Genomic DNA, 15,528 nt, shown 5'->3' with positions numbered 1-15,528 from the left:
GTATATTTTTTAAATGAGTCAAACTTGGTCTTGGTCGCGGACTTGGTCAAACTGCCTTGCCATTTTTATTAGAGGTGGAGAAGCATAGATGTTTGAGGACATCGATGTTTTGAGGCAAATCGATGAAACATCGATGTTTTTCAAATTTTACATATATTTTTTATTTTATAACATGTATCCAGGTAAAAGAAACTTTTTAATTATTGTAAACACTAAAACATGAAATTAATGAATTATAAATCCCTTTTTTACAGTAGGTTGAGTTATTGAGTTTCAGTTACGTTTGCTCGTTCTCAGCATGGCTGAGGGAAAAGGAGAAAAATAAATCCTTCAAGCAAATACCTTAAAATAATCTTATCATTACGTCAAACATATTAATAATATTTTGAGATTCTTCTAGTGTAAATTTACTCAAACATCGATATTTGAGAAAACCATCGATTACATCGATGTCTCTCCAGCTCTAGTTTTATCATGGCGATTTTCTTTTGACTTTGACATCCACTGGGCGCACGTGTTTTCGGGCATAGCTCTGTGTAAATTTTAGTAAAAAGCAATGTAAATATCTGAGTGAACTGGAATCGGCGTTAAAAATAGCGTGGACTAATCTGTAAACCTTGAACTTTTCGTGTGTGTAGATGAATCCGGAGAAGCTTAAGAAGTTGCAAGCGCAGGTGCGCATTGGCGGCAAGGGCACCCCCCGTCGCAAGAAGAAGATTGTGCACTCCACCCCCGCAACCGACGACAAGAAGTTGCAGTCGTCGCTGAAGAAGTTGTCGGTGAATACCATTCCCGGCATTGAGGAGGTGAACATCATCAAAAATGATGGCACCGTCATCCACTTCAACAACCCCAAGGCGCAGGCTTCGCTGCCAACCAACACGTTCGCCATCACTGGACACGGTGAGAACAAGACAATCACCGAGATGGTGCCTGGCATCCTCACACAACTGGGACCCCAGGACATCAATCAGTTGAAGAAGCTGGCCACGGAAATCGCCAACAAGAGCGCCGCCGGTGGTGCTGCCGGCGCTGCTGGAGCGGATGCCGGTGACGATGATGTGCCCGATCTGGTCGAGAACTTCGAGGAGGTGGCTATTGCCGCTGACGAGAAGGCTGGTGAAGTGGCGGCCTCGGCCTAATAAGTCAACGATGTTGAGTCGTAGATACACACACATACACTTTAAACAAGAAACAACACACATACAAAACATACGACGACAGAAGGAAAGAAGGGGCTAGCGGCTGGCATACAGAACACACCGTCAAGCGGATCCTCTTCTCCCGTCTGGATAGCTGTGTGGGATGGGAGTAGGACAGATGGCATGTGGTTTGTCACTGGATGCGCCGCCCGCCCGGTTCCTTTTTCTATTTCGGGGGTCATGATACACTAAACTAAACACAAATAAAACGGCATCCAAGCGAGCGCTAAACACAACACGTTAAATATAATAATTATATCTAATGTAATAAGGGAACTTTCAATCTTAGAACTACTCTTAGTGTAGCTGGAAACGAATTGTGCAACGGTAAAATGTATTTTCCAATGCAATTTAAGCACGTTTCCCTCTATACGAAAAACAAAACACACACATCCGCAACGCCGCCGTCTCGTATTGTTTCCGCCTCCCCCACAAAAACACACATACAGTTTATACGGTTTTTAGGAGGTATTGAATTTTGAAAAGTGATAGGGGACAACACAGACACTCCAGAAGAAGTCATTGCCAGGTTGATGGAGACACACATAGTAGAAGGATGAATATATACTTATTTATAGCATTAGCTCAACCTGCTTTCTGTTCCATATTCAAATCCCAACCAACCCAATGATGGTGTATCCCCCCGGCTTCAAAAACTCATGTAAACAAGAGAGTCCCTATCAAAGCTAAATCGAACTTGAACCAAAATTGTTGAAAACATTTTTCTAATTTGTAAACGTATTTTTTAGACCATCATGCATACATTAAAAGAACTGGAAAGAAAACATTTACATATATTTCTGGCGTTTCTATTTTTTTTCTTGCATAATCTGCGTTGGTGTGCGCGCATGTGTGTGTATGCCTGACAACGCCTTTTGGACAAGGGGGTAGCAAAAAGCACGCGGCAGTCAAAACTTGTTGACATTGAGATTCGGGCTTTAAAAGCAATCGGCAGCTGTTTTTGGGCACAAGAACTGAACTTTAGCGCGTTTCATTAATTAAATAATGGGTTTGCCTGGCAAGGGTTCTCGTAATAACATAAATATGCGGCAAAATGCAAAAGGTAAAGAGCGAAAACCCAACGTTTGCTTGTGTGCATCAGTTCTGTGTGTGTTAGGCATGCGTTCCTGACAGTATGGGTGCGATTTGTTTTAAATTTCTGTCATGAGTCACGGCCAACTCGAATTGTAAATGGTTTAAAATGTTGCGATTCGCGGATTGCGGTGCTGATAGGCTTAAACCTTCTAGGCTACAATTTGCGGTTGGGTGCTTTTCTTATCAGTTGCGCCAGTAAAACATATGTATAGGACAAATGCACATGTACAATTGCAAGTATGTACATAAGCATCAAGTTGAAAAATTGTACTTAGTTTAATTGGAGAATTAGTATTAATTTGGGCTGCAACAAACAATAAACGTATCTTCTTTCGGCGACCTGACCCAATATTTTTGCATTTACTGTAGATATGGAACTAAGTGGCAGCTTCCTTGCAAGAAAGGCGACGGTGCTGCCATCTGGCTGTCTTTTTTTCCCGCCCAAACAACAAAACAATATTTTAAAATACGATACGATCTAATTAAAATAATTTTTGAAACTTTAAACCAATTACAATGTTCGCATTTCCTTCTTGCATATACTGCAGACAACCTTGCAGGTGGCAGGACCAGAGCTGGGACTCTCCACGCGATGATAAACTGCCGCACCGACCTCGGGAATCACCCTGCGACGATTTTCAGGGCGACTCTTCTTGTTTCCGCTCTCCACACAGAAGCAAAGCAGAGTACTGAGCGGCACCGCCTCGCCCTCCTCCAAGGTCTGGGGAAGATTCCTATTCCGCGTCTCTGGCAGCAGCAGGCTGGCGAATCCGCCAACAATGAGCAGCGCTCCCATCACAATCAGCGGCAGAGCCAGCATTTGCTGGCCATGCAACGAAACAGAAGCTAAGGGAACTGATCGTGATCTGGACAGGTTAATGGACACTCACCATGTGATTGATAATGGGAATGACAATTGGCCCGATCATAGCCACCACGGAGCTGAAACTCATGCCCAGGCCCCGCACCACCGTAGGATACAGCTCGGAGGCCAACAGCGGCAGCACCACAAAGGACGAGCTGATGCCCATCTTTCCGACGCAGTACAGCAACTACGTGATCTTCGGAAATAGGAACGTGGCCACGCAGGCCACTCCGCCCACGAGCATCGATATGAAGAGGGTCCAGCGCCGTCCAAAGTAGCTGAGTCCTGGCCATAGGAGCAGATACGTGGGCAGCTCCACGGCCCCGGCCAAGAAGAAGTTCCATATCTCGTCGCCGCCCAAGGCAGGAGCGTAGTAGCTCAAGCCGACATACACGCTGGTGTTGGCGAACCAGATAAGGGTGATAATCAGGGTTTTGCGGCGCATGTTGGTGCCCCGGAACAGATCCAAGATACCATAGTGCGTGGTGGCCGACGACTCCGCGGCCTGCGTTGTCACGAGACGATGCTGCAACCGCTCCACAAAGTCCCTGGTGATGCGTATTCCATTTACGCGTGCCATTACTTTGAGGATCTTGGTTGCCCGCTTCGTCTGCCCCACTGCCATCAGCCAGCGAGGAGACTCGGGCAGCAAAAAGAAGCAGGAAAACAGCATCAGCAGGGGCATGGACACAGCCAGACTGAGCTCCCGCCAGTCACGCACAATGTATATAACGCCGACCAGGATGACCAGACCCAACGAGTAGGCAATGTTCGAGACGATTGTGCAGAAGACGCGGCGATCGGGGCCAACCAGTTCAATGGCCAGGACGTAGGGACTCGCCAGTATGGCCGGCACTGTCAGCCCCACCACGAAGCGGAGCCCCAGCCAGACGGGGAAGTTCCAGGCAAAGGCACTTGCCGCACATGCCGCAATCTCCAGCAGCAGGTAGGCGTAGAAGGACGGTCGCCGGCCCCACATATCCACCAGATAGCCGAACACGTAGTTCCCCAGCAGTCCGCCCACACCGAAGATGACCAGTGCTAGGGTCACCAAGTAGCTTCTGTCGCAAACCAAACTCCACTGCGATCGGAGGGAGAAAGTCTGGAGTCAGAGAGGAGCTGATTGAGATCGTTGTACCTACCTCTTGGACCACTGTGCTGGAGTAAATGGCTTTGTCGTAGTGCCAGCCATGCTGGCAGGGCACTATCCGCGCTGTCTCCGGCTGCAGCCTCAGCAGATTCTCAGCCTCTTGCCTGATCAGATCAATGGGCGGTCGGTACTCCAGATACCGGACAATGTCGCTGTAGTTGCGGGCATACATGGAGCACTCGGCGTAGGCGCCAAGACGGTTCCGCGGGATGCTCAGGTTCTTCACCAACTGCACATAGTCCTGGGTCCATGGCTCCAGCTCTAGCACTCGACACCAGTGCTGTGGAGTGGCCGCGATGAATAGCTGGCTGCAAGGATGGCACACAGGATTATAATGATGGAAGAATGAATCCACCCACGTTCACCTGTAGGCGTGAAAGGCACAGGGCAGAGCAGCCGGCAGCAACACCGAGCATATGATGACCTTCTGGTAGAGGCCGAAAGATCCCACCTCCTTAAGTACCTCATCGAAATCCATGTCGTCTGCATCCGAGCCAAGCGAGCGCACAACTAACGAGCTGATGCTGGGGGCCTTGTCCACTTCCAGGCCAGGAATTGACGCGCTGCAATCGCCGCATGGGCTGATTGAACATAATTACATTACGGCCTTTCATCTGTTTCAATTAATTGGACATCGCGGCGTGGGCAAGGTTCGAGATTTGTGGATGCAGCAGAGCCACAGATGCACCGATCCACACTGCAATACCCAACCAAAGTGAGCACTCGGACCTGGTGGGCTAGTAGTCAAATCTGTATTTCTTCGTATAGGGTACATAAAATTAAATTACATATTTCTAGAACTTGTATGGGAACTGCCGCGCACACGGTCACTGAGGCGTCTAGCTGCGGGCCAATCCGATGATGGTCAGTATGTACATAAAGATGTTGACAATGTCCAGGTAGAGGTTGAGGGCCGCGAAGATGTACTCCTCGGGACTGATGGAGTACTTGTGGTTGCCGCCCAGCATCAGCTGCGTGTCGTACACCAGATACACGGAGAAGAGCAGGGCACCCAGCGAGGCGTACACTAGACCGATCACCTGGCCTGGTATGAAGATGGCAATAATGCCAAAGATGATGAAGACCACCAGGCAGGCGACTAGCACTCCGCCGCACATCGTGAAGTCCCACTTGGTTTGCAATGCGAAGATGGTGAGGCCCAAGGACACGGCTGCCGTGATTCCCACGGCCATCAGCACCTCATTGGCCTCGTACTGGCCGGCCACCATTCCCAGCAGGAAGGACTCGGCGATTGTGAACAGGAACAGGAATATAAAGTTTAGTGGCGTTTTCCGACGAACGCTCTCGCAGCAGGCCATGGAGATCATAGTCACAATGAGAACGACCTGCAAAAAATAGAGATTTTATATCCATGCTATCCTGTAAAAGGTAGCCACTCACCAGGGCGATCCAAACGAGGTATGGGTTCTTCTGGACCCATTCCTGTGTGCCCTTTGAGAAGGTGAACACGCTGACAAACCCAAAAGTAATCAGCAGTTGTACCTAGGATGTCAGATAGATAATAAGTGAGATTTAGAGATATCCCATGATTAAGTGATGTTTCACTCACCATCAGAATGAGGTAGACCTTCCTGATGAAGCCCTTCCTGATGCTCTGGTCATCAAAGTCGAAGTTCTTGTCGGCCTCCGCATCTGTGTAGGCGCCAGTTTCATCGCCTATGGATGGAGACAGGTTCAAAGGAATTGGGTATTAATTCATCGATGACTAACCATATTGAAAGTGGTTGCTCATCGCTGGATTGTTATAGATAGTATACAATATATACGCTCCCTCTCTGTGCCGCAGCAGTAACGTGTCGTGTGAGCTCTTCCGCTTGGAGGTGACGATGGTCTAACCCATTTGCCCTACCAGAAAGTATCCCATATGGCCGACTATTTGCAGATTAGCCAAGTTTCTTATCAAATCGACTCTCCCATACACGCACACGAACACATCGCCGACGCACAGTAGATGCAGATAACAGATAATGTACACACATGTGTGTGCTGTTGAGTAATTCATATATTGTGGCCCAACAAATGTTCGATAGTAGGTGAATCACATATATACCCCTGAAATGGTCTCAGAGGGAGAGCGAGAGAGAGAGCTCTGGCAATCGACGATTATCTTATCGGGAACACTTTCTCGCCACAACTCTTCTTTCGGCTTAGCCGCCATCGACACGGCTCCCTGTACTTGCCTTGCTGGTAGTGATACATTTTATTTGTATATTGCGGCTATATCGGTGGAAAACACACGAACTACTGAGCCGCAGGTGGCGGTGACCCGGTTGCATACACAAATTTGAAAGACACCAAAACTCACACGCCACGCACACAGTTGTGTGGCTGCGATAAGGAAGTCAGGCCAACTAACGCGACAAATGATAAAGAAAAGGTATTTTAATTGATAAAGTTCGCCTTTTGGTGTAATCCGTGCGCAAGCGACGCTGGTCGACTGAAAACTGAAGATGTTGAAATCCACTGGCGGTGGCAATGCCCCCAGGGTGAATCGCGATGAAGAAGACCTACAAAGGCTGCTCTCTGTGGTCAGAACAATCCAGCCTTAATAAATAGACGCGCTTTATTGTTGACTTTAAACTCAGTGCGGAGCTTACATCGTTCGGTATTAGATTTACAAATATATTTCGGGATTCCGTAGTTTTTACAAAGTTAAACGTATTTAACAATTGCAAGCCGTGTTGCATATAATATAGTATATATGTTTATGTATGTATGTATGTATGTATATACGTGACTATTTATTGTTATTATTTGAATGGCATATCAATTTGGTATTTTTAATTATCCTCGCAACTGAATTTATATAATACTCTGAAGAGGCTGAGGGGGAATTCTTGACATTAAAAATCATGTCGGAAACCAGCATAAATACGAATTACATAACAAAAAGCAAATTAAAATGTTAATTTTGTATTCACTTTACCTTAAAACACACATTACCAACTACATATAAGGAAACTGGCCAAACACAACGGGGAAAGATATAGATTGATAGTAGATATTTGAGTAATCTTTAAGTTGAATATAGCCGCCGTTTCGTTTCTCAGTGTCAGAACTGGTTAGAGGCGAATGAGATTAGACGACAACAATAGGTAAGCCGGTTAAAGCTGGAGCCGGTTAAAATGTAAAGAATATTTGGAAATAAATCGATTGTCTACGCGCTGGATCCTTAGTCGCGCGATGCTCCAATTATAGTGAGAATGTACATGAAGATGTTGATGATGTCCAAATAGAGATTCAGGGCCGCGAAGATGTACTCCTCGGGACTGATGGAGTACTTGTGATCGCCGCCCATCATCAGCTGCGTATCGTAGATTAGGTAGACGGAGAACAGAAGCGCTCCGAACGAGGCGTAGACAAGCGTGATGATTTTGCCCTTCATGAACATGGCCACAATGCCGAAGATCAAGAATACCACCATGCAGGCAATCAGAATGCCGCCCATCATCGTGAAGTCGTATTTGGTTTGCATTGCAAAGAGCGTGAGTGCTAGACAAACAGCCGCCGTTATACCCACCGCCAAGAGAACCTGAAATCAAAGAAGAATCGATCAGTAGGCTGCTGGTATATGAAAGCGTTAATTTCAATGAACACTCACCTCGTTGGGGGCATAGCGAGTGGCCGTTACTCCCATTAAGAACGACTGAGCTATTGTAAATAATCCCAAGAAAATCAAATTTGTCGGTGTCTGGCGGCGTACGCTATCGCAACAGGCCATACACAGCATAGTGACCAGCATTACGCCAAGAGCCACCCAGAAGAGCCACATGTTCTTGGCAGCGAAGTCTTTTGTTCCCTGGTGAAAGACGAACAAGGCAACTGCTCCGAAAGTAACCAACAGTTGGCCCTAAAAGAACAACAAATTGAGAATTTACATAAAGTTAAATGAAACCGCTATTGAACGCCACTTACCATTAAAATCAAATAAACTTTGCGTATGAAACCGCGACGGATGCTCTGGTCGTCGAAGGAAAAGTTCTTGGGCTGACTCTCTGGATCATCGTAGGCTCCGTAGCCCCCTGCTGCAGGCGGTGGCTGAATGAATCCCGGCTGCGGGGCATAGCCACCTGGTGGCGGTCCTTGTCCATAGGGTTGGCCATACGGTCCCTGTGGATAAGGTTGAGCTCCTCCTTGGGCATAGGGCGGGTAACCGCCTTGCGGAGGTCCGCCACCGTAGCCTCTTTGCGGTGGATAGCCACCGTAATTGTATTGCTGATTTGGATCTGTTGAATACATTTCAACTTATCTTTCTTTTCGTGCACAACTTTCAAACTTTTCTTCTAGAGCATTCCACAAGGCCAGGTCCTAAAGATGGAAAAAACCTCGCATTCGCTACCCAGAACTGAGAAATCGGAATGATTCGCTTTGGAGGGGCTGCACAAAGTATTTACCGAAAAATGAGAGAACAATGATAACAAGCATCCAACAACTCTCTAGAGTAAACACATTCAACCATGATAAGGGAGTACAAATATAACTTCTTAATGTAAAGACGGCATTACAATGATTCAACTGTTTATGGGTACTTTGCAGTTCTGGAAAAACCGCACCAGAGAAGCAGGTTTGATGAAATCTTCCAAAGAGACAAGGAGACGGGTTACAAAAACAGAAGCATGCAATAACCCAAAAAGCAATCAATTTAGATAAAAAATTGGCAATTAAAATAGACCTTGGTACTGGGGATATTGAGGGACACTTTGCCACGACATTGCACTGTGGGTTCTGCTCTCGGCCTTTCTCTCTAAAGATCTCTAATAGATGCTGCTGTGAAGTAGACCCAAGAAACTTTCGATTAGTCAAGCCTTGGCCCTTGGCACTCACCTTGCATTTTTGAGGTGGCTGAGTAGCACTAAGTTCGATGAGAATTTACCTGCAAGCAGAGATGGAAGGGAAAGTGATAACATAAAATAAGTGCTGATACACCGCAGCCACTTTGTTTGTTTGTCTAATTAAATTAGCAGCAAAGAAATGTAGTACAGTAATGGGAAAAAGTTACGCTCTTTTTGAAACCCCCATCCTGTGGCATGCAATTATTAATTAATTTCGGCTCTTCCTGGTCGCTTTATGGATTTGTTGTGGCAGAAGTGACGTGTACGCTATGTGAGCGTGGGAGTGCTCTTGAAAGGCAATGCCGTTTAATAATTTACCTACACACTGTTTTCTAGTCGTAGCTATTAAATTGGTGCAGCTGGAGTCTACACACATCAATAATACATACTCGAGCGGTTTGTTTGTATACGCCCGAAAAACTGTGACTCACTCATCCACCAGATCCACTAATATACCGGAGGGAACACCACAAGGAGAATGAATTGCAATTGCTTGCCACAAGCCAAGGCCCAAGAACTGATTTAAACACTTTAAGATAATTTATTTACCTCTGGATTGTTTACAAAATTGATATAACCAAGTAAACTTTTTTTGTTTTTATGGATTATTCACGAAATTATACTAGTGATGTGCTAGGCGAGCTATCGAATAACGACTTATCGATTAGGGTGGAAAAATGTATAATATTAAAGGTGGCGCAAATTGTGATAATACGACTTTTCGACTACACTTCCAATTAAGGTAGGCAGTAAGACAACATATAAAAAACTTGATGGGAAAAGAAAGAAATATAAAAATTACAGCCACCTGCGTCTTCGTTACGCTCGTAAGTTAAATATCGGACGACAACCGAAAACTTTTGTATTTTGTTTTATGTAATAGATATCTGTAAAATAAGACGTCAGTAAAAACTGATCATTTTGCGACACCTTGTAAATGCATAGAGACTATCGATAGTCGACGAAAATGCACTAAAATATACCAGCAATGCAGTTTGTTATATTTTAGTGAATTTTTTGGCCGACTCGCATGCTGCAATCGTCCACGACGCTCGTGTAATCTTTTCGTTTCTGTATTAAAAGGGCGAGAATTTTCTGGTAGGTCTTAAAAAAGTGAACAATCAATAAGTGACTGTAAATCATACCGAGTGCAGCCATTGTCCCAGCGAAGACAAGCGTTTACATTTAGGTTATGGGCGTGCCGTGCCGTGCCGCTTGTAACAAAGGGCTCATCTCGAGACATATGGAAAGCGGAGCAAATGGGACATCTCATCGGCTAGTTTCTATTTATAAATATAGTGACGCAACTCGTCGCAGCCATTTGTGTGTATTCCAAAATGGTCGATGACAAGGAGAACGTGGCAAATGGGGAGCAGGTCTCCAAGAAGGGAGCCAAGAAGCTGGCCAAGGCAGCCAAGGTAATTTTGTGATTCTGCGGACGTGGCGGGAGTGTTTGGCGGTGATAACAGCTCTGATGCTTGTACCTTTATCTCCACAGAAAGCCGAGCAGAAGGCGGATACGACAACAGCTATTGCTGCTAACAATGCAGCTGGCGACAGCGCCGAAGACAGCGCCTTGGGCCGCTACGGCCTCTCTGAGATGATTCAATCGAAGGACAAACGCAGTGAGCGTAACTTCGTGGCTGTGCACGAGCTGAGCAGCCACTTGGAAAAGGGATTGCTCTGGGTACGAGGACGCGTCCATACTTCGCGGTCTAAGGGCAAACAGTGCTTCCTTATCCTGCGCCAGCAGAGCAGTACAGTGCAGTGCATACTGGCTGTGGGCGACATCATTTCCAAGCAGATGGTGAAGTTCGCGGGAAAGTATGTCCTATAAAATAGCACGAGGATGATCATTAATTTCTAATCACAATCATCTTTTTGCAGTATTCAAAAGGAGAGCATCATCGATATCCAGGCCAAGCCCGTCTCAGTGCCCAACAAGATCGAATCTTGCACGGAGCAAACACTGGAGCTGTGTGTCGAACAAATATTTGTAATTTCCCAGCCCAAGGCTCAGCTGCCTTTGCAAATTGAGGATGCCTCGCGACCAGAGAATGCCGATGATGACGGTCTCAACATCCGCGTCAATCAGGACACCAGACTGGATAATCGTGTCCTGGATCTGAGAACGCCGGCTAATATTTTTCCTCACCGGCAAGATATCAGGCAAGATATCCTCACCGAGCAGGGTTTCACAGAGATCCACACGCCGAAAATCATTTCGGCAGCCAGTGAAGGAGGAGCCAATGTGTTCACCGTCAGCTATTTCAAGGATTCTGCCTATCTGGCCCAGTCGCCACAGCTTTACAAGCAAATGGCAATTGCCGCCGACTTTGACAAGGTATACACCGTGGGGGCCGTGTTCCGTGCGGAGGACTCGAACACGCACAGGCATCTGACAGAGTTTGTAGGCCTTGATCTGGAGATGGCCTCCACACAATTGGAACACGTTCACGGCGATTTTTAAGGGATTGCGCGACAAGTACAGCCGTGAGATCGAGTCCGTGGGCCAGCAGTACAAGGTGGATGCCTTTAAGTTCTTAGAGCTACCACTAATACTGCAGTTTTCCGAGGGCTTGGCTATGTTGCGCGAGGCTGGCGTGGAGACGGGCGATGAGGAGGATTTGTCGACGCCAAATGAGAAGCTACTGGGTCGTCTGGTCAAGGCCGAGTACGACACTGACTTCTACATCCTGGACAAGTTCCCCCTGGCGATACGCCCCTTCTACACGATGCCCGATCCCAGCAACTCTACTTACTCCAACTCCTACGACATGTTCATGCGTGGCGAGGAGATCCTGTCAGGGGCACAACGTATACACGATCCGGAGTACTTAATCGAGCGTACCAAGCACCATGGTATCGGTTAGTATCTCTGAATGAAGCTGCTCCCTATCTGCTCCTGTTGAAAACCAATTTTTCATCTTTCTTGTTGGATAACATTCGCAAGACCTCCATGTTCCCACGCGATCCCAAGCGGCTAACGCCTTAAACACATCACCACAACCCTGATACTCTATCGATTTGAATTAAATTCGAAAAAAATCATTGTTTTAATTTCCCTGTGACTTTCCAATCCTCCTCCAGTTATTTTTATTTAATCGCTGATCCCATATTCCAGCTAACCTATGTGACCGGCCTCTTTTTCATCGCCAAGATTAGCATGCTGCAGAGTTGTTAAACAACGCGTACACTGCAAGAGAAGACTGCCTAGAGTCAGATTTAATTTGATGATTCGTAAGGAAATAAATCTGTACGCGTGTCTTTGTACTTTATTCATTGAAAATTAAATATTTTTGGTGTTTTCTAACAAGAATTTAAATTGGACAAGCATTGCATAGTCATTCGTACGTATTGTTCAGTTGATAAACCGAGAAACTCTACGTACGGCTTATGCTGATCCATAGAATTTAATAGTTTAGGCAGCCAGGATTACGAATTCTGCATGGCACAAAGGGGAACTCAGAAAGACTACATTTTCCATAGCAGGACTATCCATCAGATCTAACGCTACGCACCTGAAATTTTAAGAAATTTCAATCAAATCCGATACGGGCAATTTTTCGTTTACGGGAGTTGGCAGAAAATTTTTCCAGAAATGCCTTCATCTGTCCATATCAGATCCTTTACAGACATCATGATTTAAACGAATTTATTGGATTAAATTTAAAACGAATGTCACTCCTAACCCCTCGAGGAAGTTTTGAAGAAAGCGTTTTAAGAAAAAACAGAAATTCATGATTGATTTTCCAAAAGGGCTTTCCAATAGAACCCATAGAGAAGGAGCCTCTCATAGTAGTAAACTTCATACTTCCACAGAAGGACAAAATCGTATTAATCTTAAATGAATGATTAGATACATACATATGTACATACATACATAACTCCCAGGGAAGGACGAGTCTTGGCAATCTCAAACGAATCCAAATAATGCCGGCTTTTGAAGGATTTCACTGTATTAAAGCAAGATTTGGAGTACAACTTCTACGAGTACCTAGAAGTATATAGAACACCAATTAAAGAGTAGCCGAACATCTCAAGGCTCTCAGGACTTAACGTATGCACCTTGTCAGCCACAAACCATCGCCACAATAAATTGTATTCATTTGGAATCAGATTATTATCAATACGTACAAATTAAATAACTGCGGTAGCGGATTGTGTTTTTAAAAAGTTTTTATTTTACTTCTAACTTCACTGATATAGATTTAAGTAGAGGGTCACAAAGGATTCCGGACAAAGGGTTTGCGCGATCTTAATTTTTAGCTCGACTTTGCGGTGTCGCTTCTGGATCAAGACTGACTTGAACTTTTTGATCTTTGCATCGTTGATCCCTTTCGGGAATAGTTTTTCTATAAACATTTCAATTGATTTCGCCATCCCGAGTATTGGATTTCGTCATCCAAAGAGAGAACTGTAAAATGCCTAAAGTGCAGGATCTGCAGAAAGCCGGGTGTGAGATTGTTTATGAGAAGCCGGGTGTGGGCAAACATTGGGTTTCCATTTAGGCGAGTGTCAAAGATTGGGATTGCGGCGGGAGCCCTTGAGATTGTACATCTTAGAAATCAATTAGGCGGAGGCCCAAGATTGAAATTGTTTTCGTTTTGGAAAGCCAAAGATTGTTTACAACTCGTATAAGAGCTCAATAGAATTGGGTACGTTAACTCCCCCCATTCTTAAATGTTTCGTCCTGATACATTTTGAAGTTCTGATAGAGCTCTAATTTCTTCTGACAGTATTTGAATGTTGCTTTCCACTATTTCTTCTGACGGTATTCTTATTGATTTAATAAGTACAAATTTGGTTAATTTATAGCCGAAGTAAAATAACATTATCAATATCAAAATGATTAAGAACAATGTTGTTAATGGTAAGGCCGTATTACCTAATGTTATAAGGGGATTTAAAATATTAACATTATCAAAAGAAAATTTTTGCCTGAAACTAATATGGCACCATTCTGAATTATGTCTATTTCTTTGTTTTTTTCCTTTTTTTTAGTGCAGTTGTCCTTAAAGCCATTAAGTAAATTGGTGAAACAGGTCTTCTTTAAATTTATTTGTGCGTAATTGTTAAAAGTTTCACTTTTAAAATTATTCATTAAATAGTATTTCTCCTTACATTCACAAACTTTTTCACTTATAACTAACATTCCATCATTTTGTGAGATGGCTCTTGCATGGTAAAACTTGCAAATATCTTTAATTTGAGGATATTTTATGTAAATGTTTATTAAATCAGCATTTCGAATTATTTTAACCGTTGCAATGTCCAGCAGATCAGACAGTTCAACAGGATGTTTTTCATGCTTATAAATGTCCTCTATTTCGTTTTTATTTACAATTTTTGTATTGAAAATGTTTACTTTTAAGAGGGTTATGTTATCAACTAAATTTAGTAGGTCAAAAGTTATTAATTTTAAACGATGCTTTCTCAGTATCGTTTCTTCATTGAAGATGACATTTTTTAATGAATTTGATAGCAATTCAATTTCTTTGAAAAATTTGGAATTTATTACAAATTGTTTATTATTATTTTCAGTTAATTCATTTACTTTATTTTGTATTTTCAAAAAGTCGTCATGATCAGGGCTGCCTGCTATCCATTTCCAAATGGTACCTAATTCATTTATTCCCCTTTCATTCCGTTTTGGAACTAATTCTGAAATCATTAATTTTAATAGACTTAAGTCCATTGATATTTCCCACTCATCGTCTGAATTAATTGCTTTGTTGACATATTTGGATTCTTTATCAATTATCTCTCTATAAAAACTCAAATTAGTAATATGGAAAAGTTCAGCGTATGTTTCATAAGTGTAAACGTCTCTGTCGTCTTTGAGCAATAGATAGTCACTATGCGTATAGTCAATTACTTCCGAAGTCGTCAATATAACAAAAGTCAGTATTAGTATATTCGCATACATTTTCTGGAAAAAAAATATTTAATATTTGATGTTATCTTTATGTATAATTCTGTTTCTATTGTTGATTATAATTTTATTCGGTCGATTTTCCTTGACTACCTGCTTTTTGTATCGGGATTGAAGTTTATTTCTTTCCCCGAATTTCTTTTCATAAACTACTTCTCCTATATTATATATTTTTTTTCTCTTCTATCTTTGTTATGTAGCTTAAGCATTTTGGTCTGAGCTTCCTTAAGTAATATTGGATTATGCTTGTGTTCTATTTTGTTATACAATATGTCATATGGCATTTGATTGGTCGTTGAATGTATCGTCAGATTATATTTCAGTGCCGCCCTTATTATTATTTCTGAATAATCTGTTAGATTTAGTTCATCCTTGATGCACCGCGCTATTTCTGTTAGTGTGGAATGTACCCTTTCTACCTGACCATT

At 43.7% G+C, this 15,528-nt stretch overlaps 3 protein-coding genes and 2 pseudogenes across 6 annotated transcripts; 2 read left to right on the top strand and 3 right to left on the bottom strand.

Moving 5' to 3' along the window:
* Positions 1–454: 454 nt before the first annotated feature.
* On the top strand, positions 455–1,601 carry LOC108159415 (transcription factor BTF3 homolog 4-like). Its single transcript, XM_017292664.2, has 2 exons — positions 455–558; positions 639–1,601. Exon 2 carries the CDS (start codon positions 639–641, stop codon positions 1,140–1,142), a length of 504 nt encoding a protein of 167 aa, XP_017148153.2. The 5' UTR covers positions 455–558; the 3' UTR covers positions 1,143–1,601.
* Positions 1,602–2,774: 1,173 nt separating this feature from the next.
* On the bottom strand, positions 2,775–4,906 carry LOC108159410 (annotated as a pseudogene).
* Positions 4,907–5,045: 139 nt separating this feature from the next.
* LOC108159414 (protein lifeguard 1-like) lies at positions 5,046–6,763 on the bottom strand. 3 transcript variants are annotated; one of them, XM_017292660.2, is made up of 4 exons: positions 6,514–6,763; positions 5,883–5,989; positions 5,714–5,815; positions 5,046–5,658 (listed from the first exon to the last, which is right to left on the bottom strand). In XM_017292660.2, exons 1-4 carry the CDS (start codon positions 6,530–6,532, stop codon positions 5,152–5,154), a joined length of 735 nt encoding a protein of 244 aa, XP_017148149.1. In that variant the 5' UTR covers positions 6,533–6,763; the 3' UTR covers positions 5,046–5,151. The 3 variants fall into 3 exon arrangements, with proteins under 3 accessions (XP_017148149.1, XP_017148148.1, XP_017148150.1); XM_017292659.2 differs by lacking the exon at positions 6,514–6,763 and adding an exon at positions 6,044–6,207; XM_017292661.2 differs by lacking the exon at positions 6,514–6,763 and adding an exon at positions 6,044–6,202 and having other exon boundaries at positions 5,883–5,965.
* Positions 6,764–6,941: 178 nt separating this feature from the next.
* Positions 6,942–9,821, bottom strand: LOC108159413 (protein lifeguard 1-like). 2 transcript variants are annotated; one of them, XM_017292657.2, is made up of 5 exons: positions 9,715–9,821; positions 9,006–9,100; positions 8,249–8,559; positions 7,935–8,183; positions 6,942–7,865 (listed from the first exon to the last, which is right to left on the bottom strand). In XM_017292657.2, the coding sequence occupies exons 2-5, from the start codon at positions 9,043–9,045 to the stop codon at positions 7,506–7,508; spliced, it is 960 nt and encodes a 319-aa protein (XP_017148146.2). In that variant the 5' UTR covers positions 9,046–9,100; positions 9,715–9,821; the 3' UTR covers positions 6,942–7,505. The 2 variants fall into 2 exon arrangements, with proteins under 2 accessions (XP_017148146.2, XP_017148147.2); XM_017292658.2 differs by lacking the exon at positions 9,006–9,100 and adding an exon at positions 9,158–9,206 and having other exon boundaries at positions 9,715–9,820.
* Positions 9,822–10,173: 352 nt separating this feature from the next.
* Positions 10,174–13,280, top strand: LOC117190904 (annotated as a pseudogene).
* The last annotated feature ends 2,248 nt before the right edge of the window (positions 13,281–15,528 follow it).

The sequence above is a fragment of the Drosophila miranda genome, assembly GCF_003369915.1.
Source record: "Drosophila miranda strain MSH22 chromosome Y unlocalized genomic scaffold, D.miranda_PacBio2.1 Contig_Y1_pilon, whole genome shotgun sequence".
NCBI classification, from domain to species: Eukaryota; Metazoa; Arthropoda; class Insecta; order Diptera; family Drosophilidae; genus Drosophila; species Drosophila miranda.
Note: the sequence above shows the minus strand (reverse complement) of the source record. Positions and strands in the feature narration are given on the sequence as shown.

Coding starts and splice junctions, on each gene's coding strand:
- LOC108159414 (XM_017292659.2), bottom strand. CDS start 6,065: ATGAGCAACCACTTTCAATATG. Junction 5,990..6,043: donor GAGCAACCACTTTCAATATG/GTTAGTCATCGA, acceptor CTCCATCCATAG/GCGATGAAACTGGCGCCTAC. Junction 5,816..5,882: donor AGGTCTACCTCATTCTGATG/GTGAGTGAAACA, acceptor CTGACATCCTAG/GTACAACTGCTGATTACTTT.
- LOC108159413 (XM_017292657.2), bottom strand. CDS start 9,045: ATGTCGTGGCAAAGTGTCCCTCAATATCCCCAGTACCAAG. Junction 8,560..9,005: donor TCAATATCCCCAGTACCAAG/GTCTATTTTAAT, acceptor TGTATTCAACAG/ATCCAAATCAGCAATACAAT. Junction 7,866..7,934: donor CTCGCTATGCCCCCAACGAG/GTGAGTGTTCAT, acceptor CTTTGATTTCAG/GTTCTCTTGGCGGTGGGTAT.
- LOC108159415 (XM_017292664.2), top strand. CDS start 639: ATGAATCCGGAGAAGCTTAAGAAGTTGCAAGCGCAGGTGCGCATTGGC.